Source organism: Mesoplodon bidens, assembly GCF_964165515.1.
Source record: "Mesoplodon bidens genome assembly, chromosome: 16".
Classification (NCBI taxonomy): domain Eukaryota; kingdom Metazoa; phylum Chordata; class Mammalia; order Artiodactyla; family Ziphiidae; genus Mesoplodon; species Mesoplodon bidens.
Window position 1 is genome coordinate 35,517,571 of NC_138173.1, and position 18,907 is coordinate 35,536,477.

Below are 18,907 nucleotides of genomic sequence, written 5' to 3' on the forward strand. Positions count from 1 at the left end.
CTTGTTACGGGTGAAATCCCTAGAAATATTATAACCTCTGTAAAGCGTGTTGTGGAAGGAAGGAGGGAGAAATGGAGGCAGGAAGAAAGAGAAAAATGGACGGACCAACAGAGAGAACAAAGCACAGATCTGACACCCAGCCTGGTCTTTTGAAGGTGAGATGTTTGTTTTAACTAGATAGACTGTGTGCAGTATCTTTAAATATGTTCTAAGGAAACAAGTTTTGAGGTGTGCTGACTGTTTCTAATATTAGAAACCAAAACAAAAGGCAAGTGAGAGAAATTGGTCAAAAATAAAGGTCAGGGCTTCCCTGGTGGCGCAGTGGTTGAGAGTCCGCCTGCCGATGCAGGGGACGTGGGTTCGTGCCCTGGTCCGGGAAGATCCCACATGTCGCGGAGCGGCTGGGCCCGTGAGCCATGGCCGCTGAGTCTGCGTGTCCAGAGCCTGTGCTCCGCAACGGGAGAGGCCACAACAGTGAGAGGCCCGCGTACCGCAAAAAAAAAAAGGTCACCCTTGCAAAGTCACTGAAAATAATCACAAACTGGGGGATTATCCCATTATCCAAGATATGGTCACTGTCCTTAGTAGACAAGAGAGGAGACATCCAGTAGTGTCATCTGTAATATTATATCTTGTAAACCAAACTAAAATGAGGAGGCAGGGGACCTAGGTCAGATGTGGCACTGCACCACGCAGGTTCTACGCATCAGGCTCCTTCCTGTCTGCTAGACCCAACACTTATTAATGTAAGTGTCTATCTCACCTGATCAGCCAGCTTTTCTTTCTCCTCTCTTTCTAGAGGAAAACAAATATGACTCAAGTATCTGTATTTGTGGCATCCTGCAGGGTAGGATGAGCATGCAAGCAGGGTGCTGAACAGACAACATTTGGGATGGCCTACAAAGTTTCTGTAAGGCTATTTCTCAGGGAGGAAATGATCCCCCCTCTGAATTTTCCTGAAGCCTTGCAAACCCATCACTTCTGAAAGATGCTGTTGTTAAGAATCCAACTGGTGCTTAACTAAGGAAAATGATCAATCTTAGGAGCCAACAGCCGGCTGCCGTATTCTGAACTGTGATTCCGCCTCCCAAACTTCTACGGCTCTTCTACCTTCCCACCCTTCTTCTTACACTCCAGCCAGAATTCAGCAGCAATAAATGTGACTCCTCTCACACAACATGCAGCTGTCAACAGCTCTGTACAGTTCTGTAGGACATCAAAAAACATTTCAAGAATTGCGTTCAGTGCACACTACCTCCCCCTCCACATTCCTTAAGCATTATTTGTTTTCCTGACTGTTGGGTGGCGGGGGAATGGATATAATAAAAAAAAATCTACTGATTGAGGAGTGGAGAACCTCTAGCCAAAAACAAATACATGATTGTAAAAGTGGGGAGCGAGTTTAAAGAATAACTCAACTAATCCATATATTTGATAAGATTATGTCCAAGACAATAGTAACTTGGAACTCTCTTTAGACATTCAACCACCAGCAACATCTGCCCCCGCCCCCCAACCCCACAATTCTTCTACAGAAAGTTTGACAACCTAAACACTGCCTCACAGACTAAATGAAAACAGTCACAGAATAGTTTCTTGCAATTAAGTGCATCATGCATGCAAAAACTATGGAGTGCCTTATTTTCTCCACTTGAGTGCATTAAAAATTCCTTTCAAAAGGTTTATATCTAATAACTATGCATCTAACTAATCAACAGTTACTGCTTTATGAATTAAAACTCTTTTTACAATATCCTTCATATAATCACAATTTTCACTCCAATTCAGAAGGCAATTTGACTTCCTCAGGTTAAAATTTCTCAAAAAAACAAAAAACAAACAAACAAAAAAGTGTTACTTGTAAACATTTTTCAAGTTCACTGAGATAAACTCTGGCTAAGAAGAAGAAAAGAAAATTTTTTCAATCCCAGGTTGTTTCACTGGGCATGGACTTTGCCATCGAATCCCTTGAGTTTCCTACCTTACATAATTCTACATCAAGAGCAAGAGACTGCAGATGCTGCACACTACCACCCTGGCAATATGTTAACAGTGTTTTATTAAGAAGACAACAGTACCAGAAAAGGATCCCCAACAAGATGCTGCCAACTGTTTAAATAATCCTCGAAACCATCCTGATGTTTTATTATGATCAGTGTGTGTCACTGGTAGATCAGGCTCCTGTTATTAACTGGGCCCTGTGCTAGGTCTTTTAAGTGAATTACCTCACTTAATTCTCACAATAATACCATGATTTTAGGTACTAATTTTCCCTTTCAACAAATGAGAAGACATGAGCTAAAAAAGGTTAAAAAATTGCTCAAAGTCAAACATCAAGGTCAAAATCCAAGAGATGTTTTTTCTGATTCTAAAATTCATGCTAATTCCAATTCAACAGAGTGCCTCCATGTATTTAAAGGCTCATCTCATTCTTCTGATAGTTATTTAGTGCCTACTAAGAACATGACATATAGCAGCTCAAGTTATCCTTTAAGACCATGTTACTTTTGATGGCTTCTGACACATTTAGAATAAAATCCCAACTCCTAGCAATGGGCTAACCCCTGAACTTGGCTTGAACCTCCTTTGAAAATGCTGACCATATTTTCACCTCAGAGCTTTTGAACTTTCTACTCCTCTGACACTAACTCTTCAGATCCTTCAGGTCTCCACAAAAATATTACCTCCTTAAAGGTAACTTCCTTGACAATCCAATCTAAATAAGTGGCCCCACTCACCCACCCTCCCTCTGGCCTGTTTTTTGTTTGTTTGTTTTTTTAATAAATTTATTTATTTTTGGCTGTGTTGGGTCTTCGTTGCCGTGCACGGGCTTTTCTCTAGTTGCGGCAAGCGGGGGCTACTCTTCATTCCAATGCACGGGATTCTCACTGCGGTGGCTTCGCTTGTGGCGGAGCACGGGCTCTAGGCACGAGGGCTTCAGTAGTTGTGGCTCAAGGGCTCTAGAGTGCAGGCTCAGTAGTTGTGGCGCACGGGCTTGGCTGCTCTGCAGCATGTGGAATCTTCCTGGACCAGGGCTCGAACCTGTGTTCCCTGCATTGGCAGGCGGATTCTTAACGACTGTGCCACCAGGGAAACCCTAGCCTGTTTTTTAATTGTACTTATCCCTATCTGAAATTATCTAGGAGATGTATCCGTTTCTCTGTTTATTGTTTGTCTCTTCCCAATTAAAACACAAATGCCCTGAGAGGAAAAAAGACCGACCAGTCTTACTCAGTACCTACAACAGTGTCACACCCACAGTGTGAGCTCAGTAAATACATATTTTTTAAATGGATGAGTGAACTCTAGGTGCCATGGAGACACATACATAATTAGATACAGGCCTGACCCTTAAAAAAGTGTTCAATCTACAAGGGGACAACTACACAATTTCACAAGGCAAAATGTTTTAAGCGCCATAAGTGAAATAATAACAAAGTACTACATGGTTTCAAAACAGAAAGCATTAAAAGTCATAAAACATAATATTAATAACTACTTATAATTTCATCAAGAAAAAAGGGAGGAAGAGAAATTAATGGGGGAATAGGAGAGAACACGAACACACACACACACACACACACACTCTCTCACCCACTCACGTTATTCCTTAGAGCAGAAATGCTTGCTTTGGTCAAGGTTTGGAAGATATAAACATCATTGAAATTCAAAAGCAGTTCTGAAAGAGAGGATGCCTCAATTGGTATGCAAGGGATGTTTCCTCCCCCTGAATACATTATGAACTTGCAGCATGCTAATATGCCATGCTATCATAAGCACCAGATGGGGCAGTAGGCAGTACATGTCCCATCAAACCTCAAGAAGATGTATTAATGTTCATGCTCTTTAAAAAAAAAAAAAAATCCTTTGCCTGTGTCCCTAGACTTCCACATTTCTTAGCATTCAGTTACTTTTCTCTCAAAGCACAGTCCTCCAGGGCTGCTCCTCTTCACCAGATGGTGTCAGGAATCATTTCAATCTATTTTATCACAGGAGGCAAAGGCCACAAAGCGTGTCAGACTACACTTACTGAAGTTGCACCAAGCACAAAAGAGAACAGCAGCAGATACAGGAGATGTAAGACCTCAATCTTCTCCAGACACTACTGATGAAACATCTGTAATTACGCTGAATCCTTATTTATGTTCAACACAGAGAAAAATAAAAAGAATACTTTTATATATCTAAACTTTCTGAATTACCTGATATTACTGTGAAATTGAGGTCTATCTAAATATTCTCTAAAGAAGATCAAGCTAAACTCAAAATTTTGAATAATCAGAAGGTGGCCTCAAAACAAGACAAGGGTATAATAAATGGTACCTGAGTGCAATGAAATAGACTCACTTCTTTAAAAGTAACTATCAGAATAAACAACACCACAGAATTGAGTTGAAATGTACCTTCTCTTAACTATCCCATTCAATTTAGCTATAATGTGTGGGTATCCAAATATGCTATTAGAAACCAAGGCTCTGAACAAACACATTATTTGTAATTTCTTGAGTTTATTTATTGCATTTTATTTTATTTTTTTATTGAGTTTTATTTTTTTAATTACATCATTTAAAACAAGTAAATTGCCTTGATTTCCATTCATTGGGACCCCCATGATAAAAAAAAAAAAAGGGTATTTCCTCTAGACTACACAAGGAGACCAAGAAACGATGATTTACAACAGTGATTCTCAAATTTAAATATGCTTCAGAATCCTCTGAGAGCTTGTTCAAACATAGATTACTGGGCTACCCCCAGAGTTCCTGATTAAGTTTGCAGAGGGGCTGAAAATATGCATTTCCAATTAAGTTGCTGGTTGATGCTGATACTGCTGGTCCATGCACCCCACTTTAAGAACCACTTAATTACATCATTCTACACCATGTTTCCAAAGTGCTCCAAAGACCCTTGGAAAGTCTGTAATCCATGCAGAGTATCAGCAATATCCTTGTAAAAACAGAGCCACTCAGTTGATAAGCTACACTGACCTTCTATAAATTTTTTAAAGGCACAAATTAAGAGAAGTACTTACCAAATATGTGTCAAATTAGCAAGATTATTCTTCCAAGGTATACAAGGTAATGAATGGTATTCTCTGAAACTCAAACCTGCCCTCCTATCCCTTTCAAAGGATTCAATGTGTATGTTGAAACATAAGAGGACAAAAATATTTAAAGAAAGTTTCACTATTATAAGAAATTGTATGTTTTTCAAGAAATTACGTATCAGGCACTGAATGAATTACTTTAGCAATCTCTCTGGAGTCTAGGATAAATTTTATCAGCCTATCAATCTGCTACTCATCTAAGATTACTGGTAGAAGAAACTGTTGACGGAATTTACTGTGTAAGTGAAAAGATGAAAATATTTTGTTAATATTTGTCTTTTGCTAGAATCTTACTCAGTATGTCTGCTGGAACACGGACACCTTACACCCATCCTCCCACTACATGCAAGTGCCCAGGTAGAGGGAGCGCTAATTTCCCCAAATATTACAAATGTCAAAAGCCCTGGACTTTGTTTCTAATTTCAGCAATTCTGTCAGAAAGTGTTCTTCTTAAGTGTCATATATTGTATCATACTTCTAGTAAATATTATCATGATAAACTATCAGATTTATAATACATGCAATATGCAATTAACTAATATGCAGCTAGCTGCCAAGAAAACTGTATGGCCAAAAAATGTAATTTATTATTTTTCCTTAACTAAAAGAAAATGCTTGATTATTAAACACCATTTGCCAAAAATTTTATAAGATTTACTTCTTAATTTTTCCCCTCATAATTAACATGCTTTATGCATTATTTCTTGCCTTTAAAATCTCTGTGAATCCCAGTCCACCTCTCATCCTCACTTATTCATTAAGCAAACATTTGCTGATTGCCTACTATATGCCAACCTCACAGGTAGCCTGGAATGGAATTATTAGAACTAGGAAATCAAGATCTTAATATAAATGGCAGCTTTATCAAGAAAAGCTGAGGACACTTAAAATGTCTATTATTTTAAACAATGAGGAGTCTGTATCTTGGGATACATAAAAGGTTAGACAGAATTCAACTCTCTAGCAATATCTCCTACCAAGAGAAATGAAAATCAGTAAGGAGGGCAAAGTCTCAGTCACCTAAAATGACGCCACAAATTAAAATTGCCACTTATTAATGTATGGGGGGAGAAAAACAAAAACAAGATGGGCTTTTCAAGTTTTCACTTAAGCATGCACTTTATTATTTTACTCGCCATTCTAAGTTTGGTTATATGGTTTCCAAGTTAGCAAGTTACTGGAATGGGTAAAAGCGTGGGCACATAAACAGGAAGGGGTTGGGAAGAAGAAAGAACAGAGAGAAAATTCTATCAAGTGTAGACAAAACTCAGAAAATCCCATCAAATACAGACAAAACTCACCGAGCACAACAGGCTAGAGCCCTTTTGCGTGATTCAAATGCTGTCCCCTATTTTTAAGTCCAGAGAGTATCACTGTCTGCCTTTAATAATTACCGTTTGCGTGTAAACTCTGCTTTTTAGGGAGACACAACATGTTTACAATCATTATTACCACCCACCATATTGTGAAGCAAAAGTCGGCAAGACAGAATAATTGTTCCTGAGGCAAAGAAACTGAAGCTCAGGCGGACAGTAAAATGACATACTTGCTCCTGATCACACCACTAAGTGGAAGAACCTTGACTCACACCCAGTAATTGACATTCCTAATGCCCTGTGCTTTTTGATAGATGGCCTCATAAAACACAATATATTAATTGTTTATAATATAAACCCAAGTCATAAAGCAAAAGATAAAACATATTCAGCACAAACTGATTAAGAACATAGCTAAGTATAAAGAACAGGGCCATTCAAAATAACTGACCAACATGTACAGAAATTTTAAACAAGTAAACAGAAGCAACTTTGCTTAAAGATATACCCTCTGCTCTCTGGAAAACACTACAAAACGGTTCAATTCTCCAAGAAGTTTTAGAAAAAGGTGTATTAACGTCACACTGATATGCTTTACCCACAGAAGATATGAGTAAAATGTACCAAAGTACCAAAGGCTTTACCCCCAGAAAGTATGAGTAAAGTGCAGATAAAGATGAAAAACAAGTAGAAAGATATTCCTCATCAGCAAAATTAAATTAGTTGCCCAAAACAACAGGGGGTAAGTAGCAGATCCAGAGATTTTAACCAGTTCTCCAGACTCCTAAAGGAGTGCATTAAAAAAAAAAAAGTAATAAGATGTATTAAAAATTGGGACCACAAAAAAAAAAGCCAGAATGATATTCCTCTATGTAGCAAATAAATAATAACAGGTAACTCTTCCTTTCAGCAAAGTTCTTTAGAAAGACTCCTAAATTGTACAAAAACTTGAAAAAGTTTTAAAAGCTTGATCACATCTACATTTACCATTTTTTTGGCTATTTCACACTCAGCAAGCAAACGCTGGTATATAAGAGAATGCCTGGGTAATTAAGAAGTTGAGTTTTACCTCTGGTTTCTGTCACTCTGTATTTTATAAACCAATGTTTAAGAACATTCCAGAACATATGGAAGAAAATAAAGTGTTTTCTAAGGACAAAAAGCTTCATTTTGATTCCTTTAATATTTTCCTGTCTCTAGACTGTACAAATACAACTAATGCTAGAGCAGAAAGAAAGAAAAAAATAAATGTTAACAGACCTTTCAAATGATGTGTTGCCTTAAGTGCTGAGTATATAGGTTCAGACAGAACTATTATAAAGAGGAAACAATGCCCATCTCACATGGAAAGTGTCAGAATCAAGGCCCTTCTTTGTTCCAGTCATATCTTTGTCAGAACACATGTTAAGCATTTCAAATGAAATAATATATAAATTGTTACCACAGGACCCTCAAATTTTATTATGCATTTTCCTCCCAATCAGCTGAGAATCATTAAACCAAACAAGTCCAAAGGAAGGCAGTGAAGTTAAATCGTGCAAAGTTCAAATGTAAAGTAATGATATGCTCAGAAGCACAATTGTCTTTCCCAAAGTTCTAAATAACTTAGCACCCCATCAAAATCATCCCATATTATTAAGACTGGTCTGTTTATTTTGACAAACTCTTTTAAGACTCTTGTTAAAGCCATAAACACATGATAAAGACACCCTTAAATATCCCTTCTTCCTAAAGAGCATTTCTGCCTGTCTAATTACACAGCTCTTAAGACCAAACTCTTTACAGTATCATGTTCTCATCGGTACTTTCAAATTTACTTTCTTGCATGAGCATCAAAGTACACTGTATAATGTTAACAAACCACACAGAATTAAAAGAATCCCTCTAATAAAGTGAGACTTTTTACAGACTGCACTTATCACTTAGCCTTTAAAAGGGAAATGTGGAAAACAAGTGAAATCTTGTAGAGAAAACAGCCCACAATTTAAAAATCAACTGCTTTTTTTAGAGGGGGAGAGGCATGGTGAAAAAAGATAATCTACTTTCCTACAACCCGTGCTCATCTTCTGGAAACACATTCTGCCTGCCTAGAACCTCCTGGGGCAGAACCATGGGTACCCAGCAGTCTCACTACCAAGAGATCTGATATTTTTTTAACCACACGATGTTTAACAGTTTTGTCTGCCGCTGTGTTGAATACATCATTTGATTTCCAGTTTTCTACTATAATCCAAAACATAGAAAATCAACCATCTGAGGTTCTGGTCAACAAAAGATAGCCAGGATTACCTCATTCCAAAAGCGCAGAAGGGTGATATCTGAGTTAACCTATACAACTTTTTCAGGGAGTAAATTTACAATTTCTATTAGACTTTTCAAAATAATGACATTAGTCCCCCAATGCCTATTACTCCCATTGTACTCTCTCAAGAGGAGTAGAAATACACAGAGAAATAACTACCTTGCTAACCTGCTTTACCCAAGATTGTTCTTGGTTCTTGATGACTGAGGCTAATGCTTTTCCATTTTTATTTTTCAGCACAGAGAACTCCACCTTCTATGCTACTCTACTTCAAATTCAAACATCCCCCTTTAAACGTTTCCATCTAGCTTCCATTACAAAAATCCTCTCATCAAGCGCAACAGACTCACCCCTCCTTAAAAAGAACAAAAAAGGAATCCAAAATCAGCTGACAAACCAGAGAATCCCATCTCTAACATTTAACGATATCTGTGTGTCCTGGTCCTCGGGGAAAATGCTTAATTTATCTGATCTTCAGGTTTCGAATAGATCACATGGTCACAGAAACCCTTTGCAGAAGTGTAGTGAGGATTAGAAAGTATATAGGGTGCCTAGTCTTGAGGCCTGGCATGTATAGGTTTTCACTAAAAGGCTTATACTATGCTATCAGATTTATTCTGTTCGGAGATGGCAGTTACATACTCCCTTTGAGATTAAGAGGACATCCCAATTCCTTTGATTGGAACTCTATGGGTTGAAAAACATAATTAAGCTAGACATTCTCAGAAGTACATTTACATTAATATTAATTAATGCAAACAGCTGTTTGAGAAAGCCAGCCAGATAAACCTGCTTCTTGGTCAGGTGTGAAACCCTATTGTTCTCAAGTTATGAGTCATTTACGTTAATGACTTATTCCACTAGATACTGTTAGCTACCGAAGAACCACAACTCTACACCAAGAAATTGCTTTCAAGAAATACTATACCCACTGTCACACACAGATATTAAAATTTAATAAACAAAAATCAATGTCCTATCCTCAGTATAAGAACAACAAACTAAAAAATGTTAAGTTACATTAACAGAGATCCAATCTGAAGAAGCAGGAGACAGGCAAGGCTTTCCAATAAGCCCACTGCCCACCCTTCCGGCTCTGTCCTTGACTCTTAATCCAGTTAGGTACTACCTGCCTCTGGGTTCCTTTACCTGTCTCCAGGCTCTTGTTATTCCATATCATAATTACTGTTTATTTCACTGCCTGGAGCACTAGAACTCAAAACTCCTCGAGTGCGTGGCATGGAGAGACTGAACCATAGTTATTTAGTCCCTGGTAGACTTTTCAGCAACCCACATAGGTCTGCTACCTGAATTTCCTTATTACAGTAACCTTACAGTTGTCACAGCCTTACTAAGCAGATTATTCGATCTGCTTAATACTCAGGTAATTAACCACATTTAGGCTCTCTAATTTCCAAACAGTTATAAGATAAATTTGATGGCATGCTTTTGCCACAGGCCAAGTGATTACTGTTACAGAATTTTCTCCCACATAGCTCTGCAGTCATGGAGTAGGAGGGGAGAAAGCATATGGTAAGAGCAATCCAGGGTAGAAGATAAAAGACAACAAGGTACGATTGACACTAATATGGTAATGTGAGTGAGCGTAGCGTGTATATGAGATTTAGAAGCAGCATGGTAAAGAGGGTGAATCTTCTTACTTTAATAAATCACCTGAGCAAGTCACTTAACTTCTGTGATCCTCAGTTTTATCCTCAGTTTCAACATCTGTAAACTGAAGGCACTTTCAAGGTCAGTCTTCCAGCTCTAAAATGTATTTGTTCCTTTGATGATTCAAAAGTCTGTTCAGAATATTGTTATTACAGTATCTCCCTTGCAAACATCAAATATCAGTGTAGTGATGAAATAGTTACTAAACATTTCTGGACTATATAATGCCTACTAAGCAAATGCTTATTTTAAGAAATAACAATAAACTACTTGTCTTATGAAAATGTCCAAAATTATAGCCGCTCCCCCAAAAAACAGATTAAATGCTTTTCATTTTCAATATATTATTAACTACAGAGGAAGATACCTTGTAAAAGTTTCCAAGTATTATTTAAAATATATAGAACTGAAAGGTCAAATACTCAGAAATATTAACAGAAAATAATTTAAAAAGAAAAAGGGAACTGGGGTCAGGGTTTGAAGAGAAGCTGGAACTTCTAAATGTCTGTTACAAAAAAGTAATGTCTGCACAGTCTACATTTATAATTGGGTATTTGCTGCTAGTATAGTTGTCTTTAATAGCTGGCAGGAGGCTTGTTTGATACAGCAAAGAGTTAGCCTAACACAATGGCAAATCAACTTGCAAGGTAAAAATAGAGTGACAGTGAATGGACTGTTGTGTTTCATGTTCTTGTATAATAGCACTTAGATGCATCTATAAAAAAAATAATAACCAGGTGCATTATCCAAATGTTCAGTTACTAGGGATACTAACAGTTGTCTGTCCATGGCAATTTCATTTCTGATTTTACACAAATCATCACTTGCAAGCATTGATGTTAAAAACAGAAAAACAGTCTAGTACACAGTGGCTATAAATGCCAAATCAATTTTCAGCAGATAATAAAGTCCATGTTTTACAATCAGCAATGCACTGTTTTACTACCCAAAAATGTAAGCTAATAATATATAGCTCTACTAAATGGAAAATGCAGATATGCTGTTAAAAAAAAAAAAAAAGGCTGGCTGTGAGAGGATGGATCATTTCTGCAGGGACCTTCTTAAAGCTATGTGTAAGTGTTTTGAAAATATCACATGATGTGGCCATGTGTTAAAAATTACAGCCAGTTAAGTTCTCTGCTAAGAAAAATATGTGGGCAATTTATGAAATGCACTCCAGGATGGAGATGTCTTAAGTAAAACCAGATTTTGAAAACAAATCTTTTTTTTTTTTTTTTTGGAAACTTGAACTTAAAAAAAAGTTCCAGTCACATCTGGAGAGCAGGACCATTGAGAAAGGGTGGTCTGACCTAATACTAGTCATCTTCTGAAAGAACAGCACTATTTCTGGGCTATGCAGACTGTGCTCACTTATTGTCCTTTTAAGGAAACAGTCCTGAAAGCATTTTGTAGGTCAACATATGTTCTTTAATAATATTATACAAAGATTGATAAAAATATAAATGTATCAGAAAGCTTAGAGCCATCTCCTCCTGAAATACTATAATGCCAAACGTCTCCTAGCCTTCTCATAAGAAAACATTTTTCTTTCCTTAAACACAAGGATCTAGAAGTTCCGAAGTGACAGGCAATGAAATGATATTTCCTTATATTGCGTTAAATCATCAAAACAGTTTAATCTGTTTCTTTAAAGCATGCATGGCCTCCTTTGACTTTTCATGGTTCCTTTTGAAATAGTATGCTATCAACAGCTAAAGTGCTTTTTTTTTTTTATTAACTGACATAGTTATAGAAACCCTGAAACTAAGACCTTACCTACCCATCCCCACAGATTAGTATGTCTTTGAATAAGTTTGTGCACATCTGTTTCCAGGGATCCCCCATTTTTATGAAAAAGGTCCTAGATCTGAGAATTGTTACATCAAGTTTGGAACAACCAGGATCCAATTCTGATACCTGACTTATGGAAAAAAGATCATAATAATAAAATAATAATAATAATAATTGTTGATATATAAATACTTAGTCAAATTTAAGAAAGAAACAGTGCAATATCAGATTACCGGAAACACATCCTTTTAGTCTTCGACACATAATGTCTTACTTAAAAATATAAAATCTGTCCCAGATGGTAAAAACTGTCCATTAATATAAGTATATATATATATGGACTAAAATATGCTGAAAATATATTAAGAGGTAGTCCATCCGACAGTAGTGGTTTAAAAGTGCAGATGGGTATCAAAAATAGCCAAGTGTCAGAACCGCTCAAGTATCGCCATTCTGACACAAGCTCATAGTCACAGCTGTTAATATGTCCTCTGCATCAAAGTACAAGGTTTTCTAACACAGTTGATGAGCAAGAGACAGTGAGAAACATTGCCCACACTTCAGGTCACTGCTTTAGAACCAGCCATATATTAACGACAATGCTAAAACACACTTATCAATGATTCTAAAACCTTAAATATAGTTCAATGCATTTTAAATAAGGATGCTTTGAAGAATATTTTAAAATCATGTAACCAGCATGGGATAGCAAGGGTCCTAACTAATCTCTTTCACTTATTATCATTCACAAATTGCTTTGGGTTATTATAGGGTTTTGTTTTACCAAAACAAAATATAGACTCTACAAAACACTAATAAATCAGATCATTTAACACATATTAATTAAGAGCATAAAAACAAATTAGATTTGACTGAGGACATAAAAATCAGATGAAACGATACTACAATACTCTGGCTAAATAAAAAACACAAGCACTTTTTCACACAGATTCCACATCACATACCCAACGCACATTACATCCTTAGCTGCATGGTGCATATAAATCAAGATGATCGCTTAAAGAGTTAAAATGACCTTTCAAAGACCTCAGTCATTGTCTTTTTGTAAATTGATTTTCCCCATATTTCAGCTACACACATCCCTTGTCTACTGAACTAATAAAAAAGGTGCAGTTCCGTCACAAATGCATCCTTTCTGCACATATATCAATAATGATGAGGACTACAAGACACATCCTAAAGGGAAAAACATTCTTCAAACAACTGGCGATACCTACACACAACTGTGGTTGCAGAAAACCGGCAGATAATGTTTCAAAACACCATCTGTGAGGTGTACAAACTCTGTGACCAAGTACAGCCTCTTCTGCCTGTCCTACCCAAAAAATCCGCACATACCAGCCAGCTGGAGGATCTCTAACTGCCCTTTTTTTAATCTGAGATAGGCTACTCAAAGTAGGTAAAGGGCAACCCATATAGTTCTTGAGAAGAGCAGAAACACCCTCTCCCCACCAGGCTTCTACCAAGCTTCTCTCTCCATAAGCAGAGCCTTCACTGGCAACAATCACAGAAACACTCTAGGCTCCAAAGATAATATTTTTCAGAGGAAACAGACATACACTAAATTTCCAGGACCACAACAGCTTCAGTAATTCAGCAGACTTTTTATTTTTAATTAACCGATTTCGATTATTTGCCTGATGACATCTAAGGACTGTGATTTAGGATGAGACTGAAATAATTTGTAGTCCCTAAAGCTTCCTTCACTTTCTCTGACATGAACAGCTTTTTAAAGGGACCTCATCCCAGTATTCCACCATAATCTGTAAACTCTCTCCACAGATGAAATGCCCAGGATACAAGGTACAGATGACAGTCACAAAATCCAGAACAGAAACAATACTTCTTACTTTAGCTAAATCCCTCAAGTAAAATTGCTCTGGCAAACATATATGTGGCTATACTTTCCCTCAGCCTTTAAAACACACCTCCCACATTCTAAAAGCAAGGATTCCACACCCTGTACCCCTGTACTGAGATTTTTGAGGGCTCTTTTTATGCCGCTCTCCACAGCTCACCTCTGTCACCCCCAGCCTCTGCCTGCCCACGTAAAATACAGCTCACCGTGGGGCAGAAGGTATTTTTCCAAGCATAATAAAAAGTAAGCTTTCTTCATTTCAAAACCACAGAGAGAAAGCGGAGCAGGGCTAACTCACCAGGCATCCCTGAATCCAGCGAACACACAGAAAGTGGCTCTCTCCTAAGAGCAAGCGTGCTCAGGGCTCATGCCTCCTGCTCTGGAATGGGCACCGGCAGAGAGACGAGGGCCGTCAGAAGGGGCTGGGGCGGCATAGCCCAAGGCAGGGTGCTGGGCGCGTGCGCCTGCCAGGCAGAGACAGATGGAGAGCTGACACTCCGGATTGCACTTGGAGCAGAAATGTGGATGATGACAGGAGCACATGTGGCCTTGAACCCAGCCCTGTCTCTTCAGGCAGAACAATGACAGGGATGTGTATGCAAAGTATCACAACCCCTGCCTCCCCTTACCCACTCTACCTCTCTCAGCAAGTTCCAGAGCACCAAAGAACGGAAAAGTAAAATGCAGAATGATAAGCTAAATGCTGAATAATTCATTCACCACCACCCCCAGCCCGTTACAAGTTAACCCTTATTTTGCCAAAAGAACAGAAAGTAGACCTGGCCCCCTACCACTGCTCACAACAAAAGCTGTCCTTTCCACCTTCGCATGTTAACCCCCCATAATTGGGAACTTTATTAAAAAAAAAAAAAAAAAAACACAGGCACAGACCTCAAAGCTTGTTTATTGAACTGGAAGTCAAAAACAGTATACAAAATGTTCTAAGACTGTGTATACTGTGCCAGTTTATCAGACTGAACAAAGTATCAGAATCATTTCCTTTGTCAGCTTCTCAGTAGTATGTGTAAAATAGAACACTTTTGAGAAGCAGAAGCAGACCACTTTTATTTTACTAGCGTGCTTTTAACCCCCTGGGATCCCCGCGTTGATATGCTCCAAACATTCTTAGCTTACTCTCCTCTACCTTGCATAGAGATCCATGGGAGATGAAAACAAAATCTTCACTGTAAAGCCTTTTCAAAAGCTGAACCATCATGTCCTCCTGATTTCTGACTTTTTTGCACGCTCTTAAATGTTTATCCTTCCCATGAAGAACACATACCCAGCCAGGTTCAATGGACTCTTCTCTATTAAGCTTTAATGGACACCATGATATATAAAACTAGAGCCTTTGTTATAGTGCTTTATCTAAAGCTGGCTATTTTCCTCTCAGCAGTCCCTCTTTAGTCCTTTGTAAAACATCCTTGCCTCATAGGAGAAACATATGCCTGCCTGCCTTGCATGACTTTTCTACACACACAAAAATGCCAGGCAGAAGGAAAATACTGTTCACTTCTAAAACTCTTCCTCAGTTTAACACCTGCAAATCTTTCCTAGGTCTCTGTGAGTTTAACAACACGACACATGATGAGACAGACCCCTCAGGCTTTACCTTTCCAGTGTATGTTCAATCCAGTATCAACACAGAAACAATTCCACTTAGGAGCCTCTGACCAGCCCACAAGCTCAATGAATATGACAGCTGGGAGCATCCCCCTTAACTCTTGCTCTGCCTTCACAGTCTTCCAACTCATCCTGTGCTTATTCTACACTTTCGATATGCTTTTAGCCCTTATCAGATTGATTTTCCCTCTACTTGCTGCCTCAAAGAAACCATAAAAACCCATCTGAAAATAGAGGCAGTGGCTCTTGACTTCTAACTCCTCACCCTTCCTACACCTTATCCCGAGAGTGCACACAACCTGTTTCAAAGCGTGCCCAGGTACACACATACCCTGCACAAACTAAGAACAGATCACCTTTGGTAAACAGTGTCAATCAATAAGAACTTGTACAGTCCTCAAATACTGCGCCCAAGAAATGCTGCTTCATCTAGTGAACCCCTCAAAAATCCATCACTGTCAGACACAACTTGTAAAATGACTATAATTCATAATGATTACTCTGCTCTGTCACTAATAGTGTACTGCACCCTATTTATGAGGCCAATCTTTTTGTTCATCTTAGTTAGATGTCACTTGTAATGAGGTTCTGTGTAATGGATTTCAGAACAGTTATGCACCGAGTTCAAACATTCTTATGACAGAAAGCTTTATAGCAGGCATGGGTGGATAATCAATTAAGCCCTGCTATAAGGGCCTTTATGGAATCCAGCATCCTAAATCTGCAGATTTTCATTTTTAAAGAGAGTTTTTTTTTTTTTAAGCCACTCAATGCTACACGCCACTGATTTTCTTTTTAATACTATACCTATGTTAGAAAGAGAACATTTTCACAGTGGGAAAGCCAACTTTCATCAATATGCACGGTGAATCACTTCTAAAATAGAAAATCATAGGACAAAAATGCAATACACTTTAAGAAAACTGGATGATACCCGGTTTTAAAACTGGGTCTTAATATCGGTACACTGCAAGTCCCTAAACCACAGCTCAGAAAACTGAAGTTCCATATGCTGTGTGATTATGTATCTTTTCTATGTGTAAAAAAGCTTTTTAAGCTGTTATCTGACTACAGTAATTGCCACTTTAAATTGATCCACATCAACAAAACCTGGACCCCTGGAGATTCTCACCTAGAAATCTGATTGCAGAAAGGGCCTGAGTGTGTGTGCACCTGAGACTAGTTCAGCATTTTTCTCGGGGAACCAGTTTCCTCCTCTTATCCTGTAAGCCATGGAGGCAAGCAAAGCAGCAACCCCATTTGGCAGTTCTCCCTGAAGAGGAAAGCCTGGATGCATAGTTCTATAGTTCTATACAGTTACTTAGACAGAGGTAACTTTCCCTTTAATTTAAAAAAAAAAAAAAAAAAAGAGTATAAGGAGCCAAGATCTCTAACATTCAACTTGTATAATAAAAATAGACAATCAATAACATGATGAATACATTTATGTAAGTGAGTGGGAAAAAAGAATATGTATTGTGGAAGTTTTCCCTGGCATAAAACACCGACCTGCATTACCATTAGGAAACATATTTTTAAAAATTAAAATATATTCAAAACAATAACAAAGAATACATTGCTGACCAATTAAGTGTCTTCCTTAGAAGAGCCATGTCAGTTAATGGATGTCTTTTAATTAAGAACACAGAGCATTTTTAAGGCAATTTTTTTTAAAGAGTCATCTAAAACATCACTTTCCAAATCAGTATATTTAGTCAACAACTGAATGCCCAGCTCCCAAAATAATACATAAATTTCTGACAGTATATTTAGCTCTTTCACTAGAAGGACATTATGGTATTGTATTACTCTAAGGTATTTTCCACTTGTTTCCAAAACAGACCATCCCTACAGTACAGATTTTTCCTTTGTTCAAACCTGACTTACCAATAGGGACTAGCAGTCTACTGAAATTTCAGTTAATGAAATCTCTCTGCACTGGTGAAGGAAGAGTTTGAGTTAAAGCTTTTCCACAGATCTTCTCAACTTTCCACTTGCTCCTAGCAGGCTGTTGTGATACACTGTGACTTCACACAGTAGGTATTAAGTGAGTTAATTCAAAGAAGCTGAAACCTCATTGATCCTAATTGAAAGCAATACACCCAACCAAATACCTTCCTACCCCATCTGCTCTGGCCTGCCACCAGCTATTCAATACAAGAGAATTAATAGTTTCAGATATTCTAACCGACCCAATAAAGGCACTCATTTAAGCAGGGCTGCATTAACAAAGTGAAAAAACAGGGCAAAATGGGTTCAAATGGAGCATTTTACTCCTAGTTGCCTTTAACAAAGCTGAATAAGGCTTATTCTGACTTTTTATGTGCAAGACTTGATAAACTGAATGAGAAGGCACTCAATGATCAGCCAACGAGCATTGATGAATGGTCATTAAGACCCCCCTGCTCTTAGGGGAGACCTGTCCACAAAGTGGCACACCAGCTTGAAAGGGCGGACTCACTAATGTCCAGATTTCTCCGCTTGCTTGTTCCACTTTCAATTTCAGACCACTGGCCACCAAATGAGGCTGACATATTGGAAAATAATGTTTTATGGGCGAGTGGTAAAAAATAAAATGGAGGCATTAGCTCTGCTTTCAAATTCAAATCTGCTAGTTTTGTCAGACCCCAAAGGTTTTGATTTTCCACCCAGCTGGAAGCTATTAGTGTTTTCTAAAGGCATCCCACTGACAGGGCAAACCTACCTAATGTGTGAGCTGTTGGGCTACGGGAGATGGACCTCTCTTTTGGATGATTTCCTAACTTCTCATCACTTTGACAGTCAATTAAATAGATACAACACCTAATAAAAATGTACATTAATTTGTTTCTGCCACTGAAAGACATCTGAAACTGTATTAAATAAAAGCATAATAGATTGTCTTCTGACAAAGATAAATCCAATTATACTTTGTCTGCAAGAAAAACAAACGGTTTATGTTTTAGTTAGGCTACAACATAAGATGCAGCCAACCAGAAAGAAATGAGTGGGATAGAAAAAAATTAAGTTAAAAAGTTCATTAAAGTATTTTATAAAGGTAAGAGAATATCTGTCATTTTAACCTCCTTTATATAAAAGTCTGTTGTAAACAACTGGACACATTCATGCTATTTCCCTCAAATATTTCCTTTGGGGGAAATGACTAGCAGGCATTTTTGTCTCCATAACTTTCAGCCAGCCCCCAGAAGAGCTCACAAGAGCTTTGCTTAAATGACAAAAGA

The 18,907-nt window shown here is 37.9% G+C and overlaps 1 protein-coding gene across 4 annotated transcripts in view; it reads right to left on the reverse strand.

Moving 5' to 3' along the window:
* Positions 1-18,907, reverse strand: part of RUNX1T1 (RUNX1 partner transcriptional co-repressor 1) — a 135,303-nt gene that overhangs the window by 82,053 nt on the left and 34,343 nt on the right. Inside the window, exon 1 of one of the 4 annotated variants that reach the window (XM_081258072.1) lies at positions 14,362-15,139. The exons of the other annotated variants lie outside the window; for them this stretch is intronic. Within the exon in view, the coding sequence (XP_081114198.1) occupies positions 14,362-14,368 (7 nt within the window). The 5' untranslated portion in view covers positions 14,369-15,139. Of the gene's footprint in view, positions 1-14,361; positions 15,140-18,907 lie in introns of those variants that run through there. 4 annotated transcript variants of the gene reach the window in all.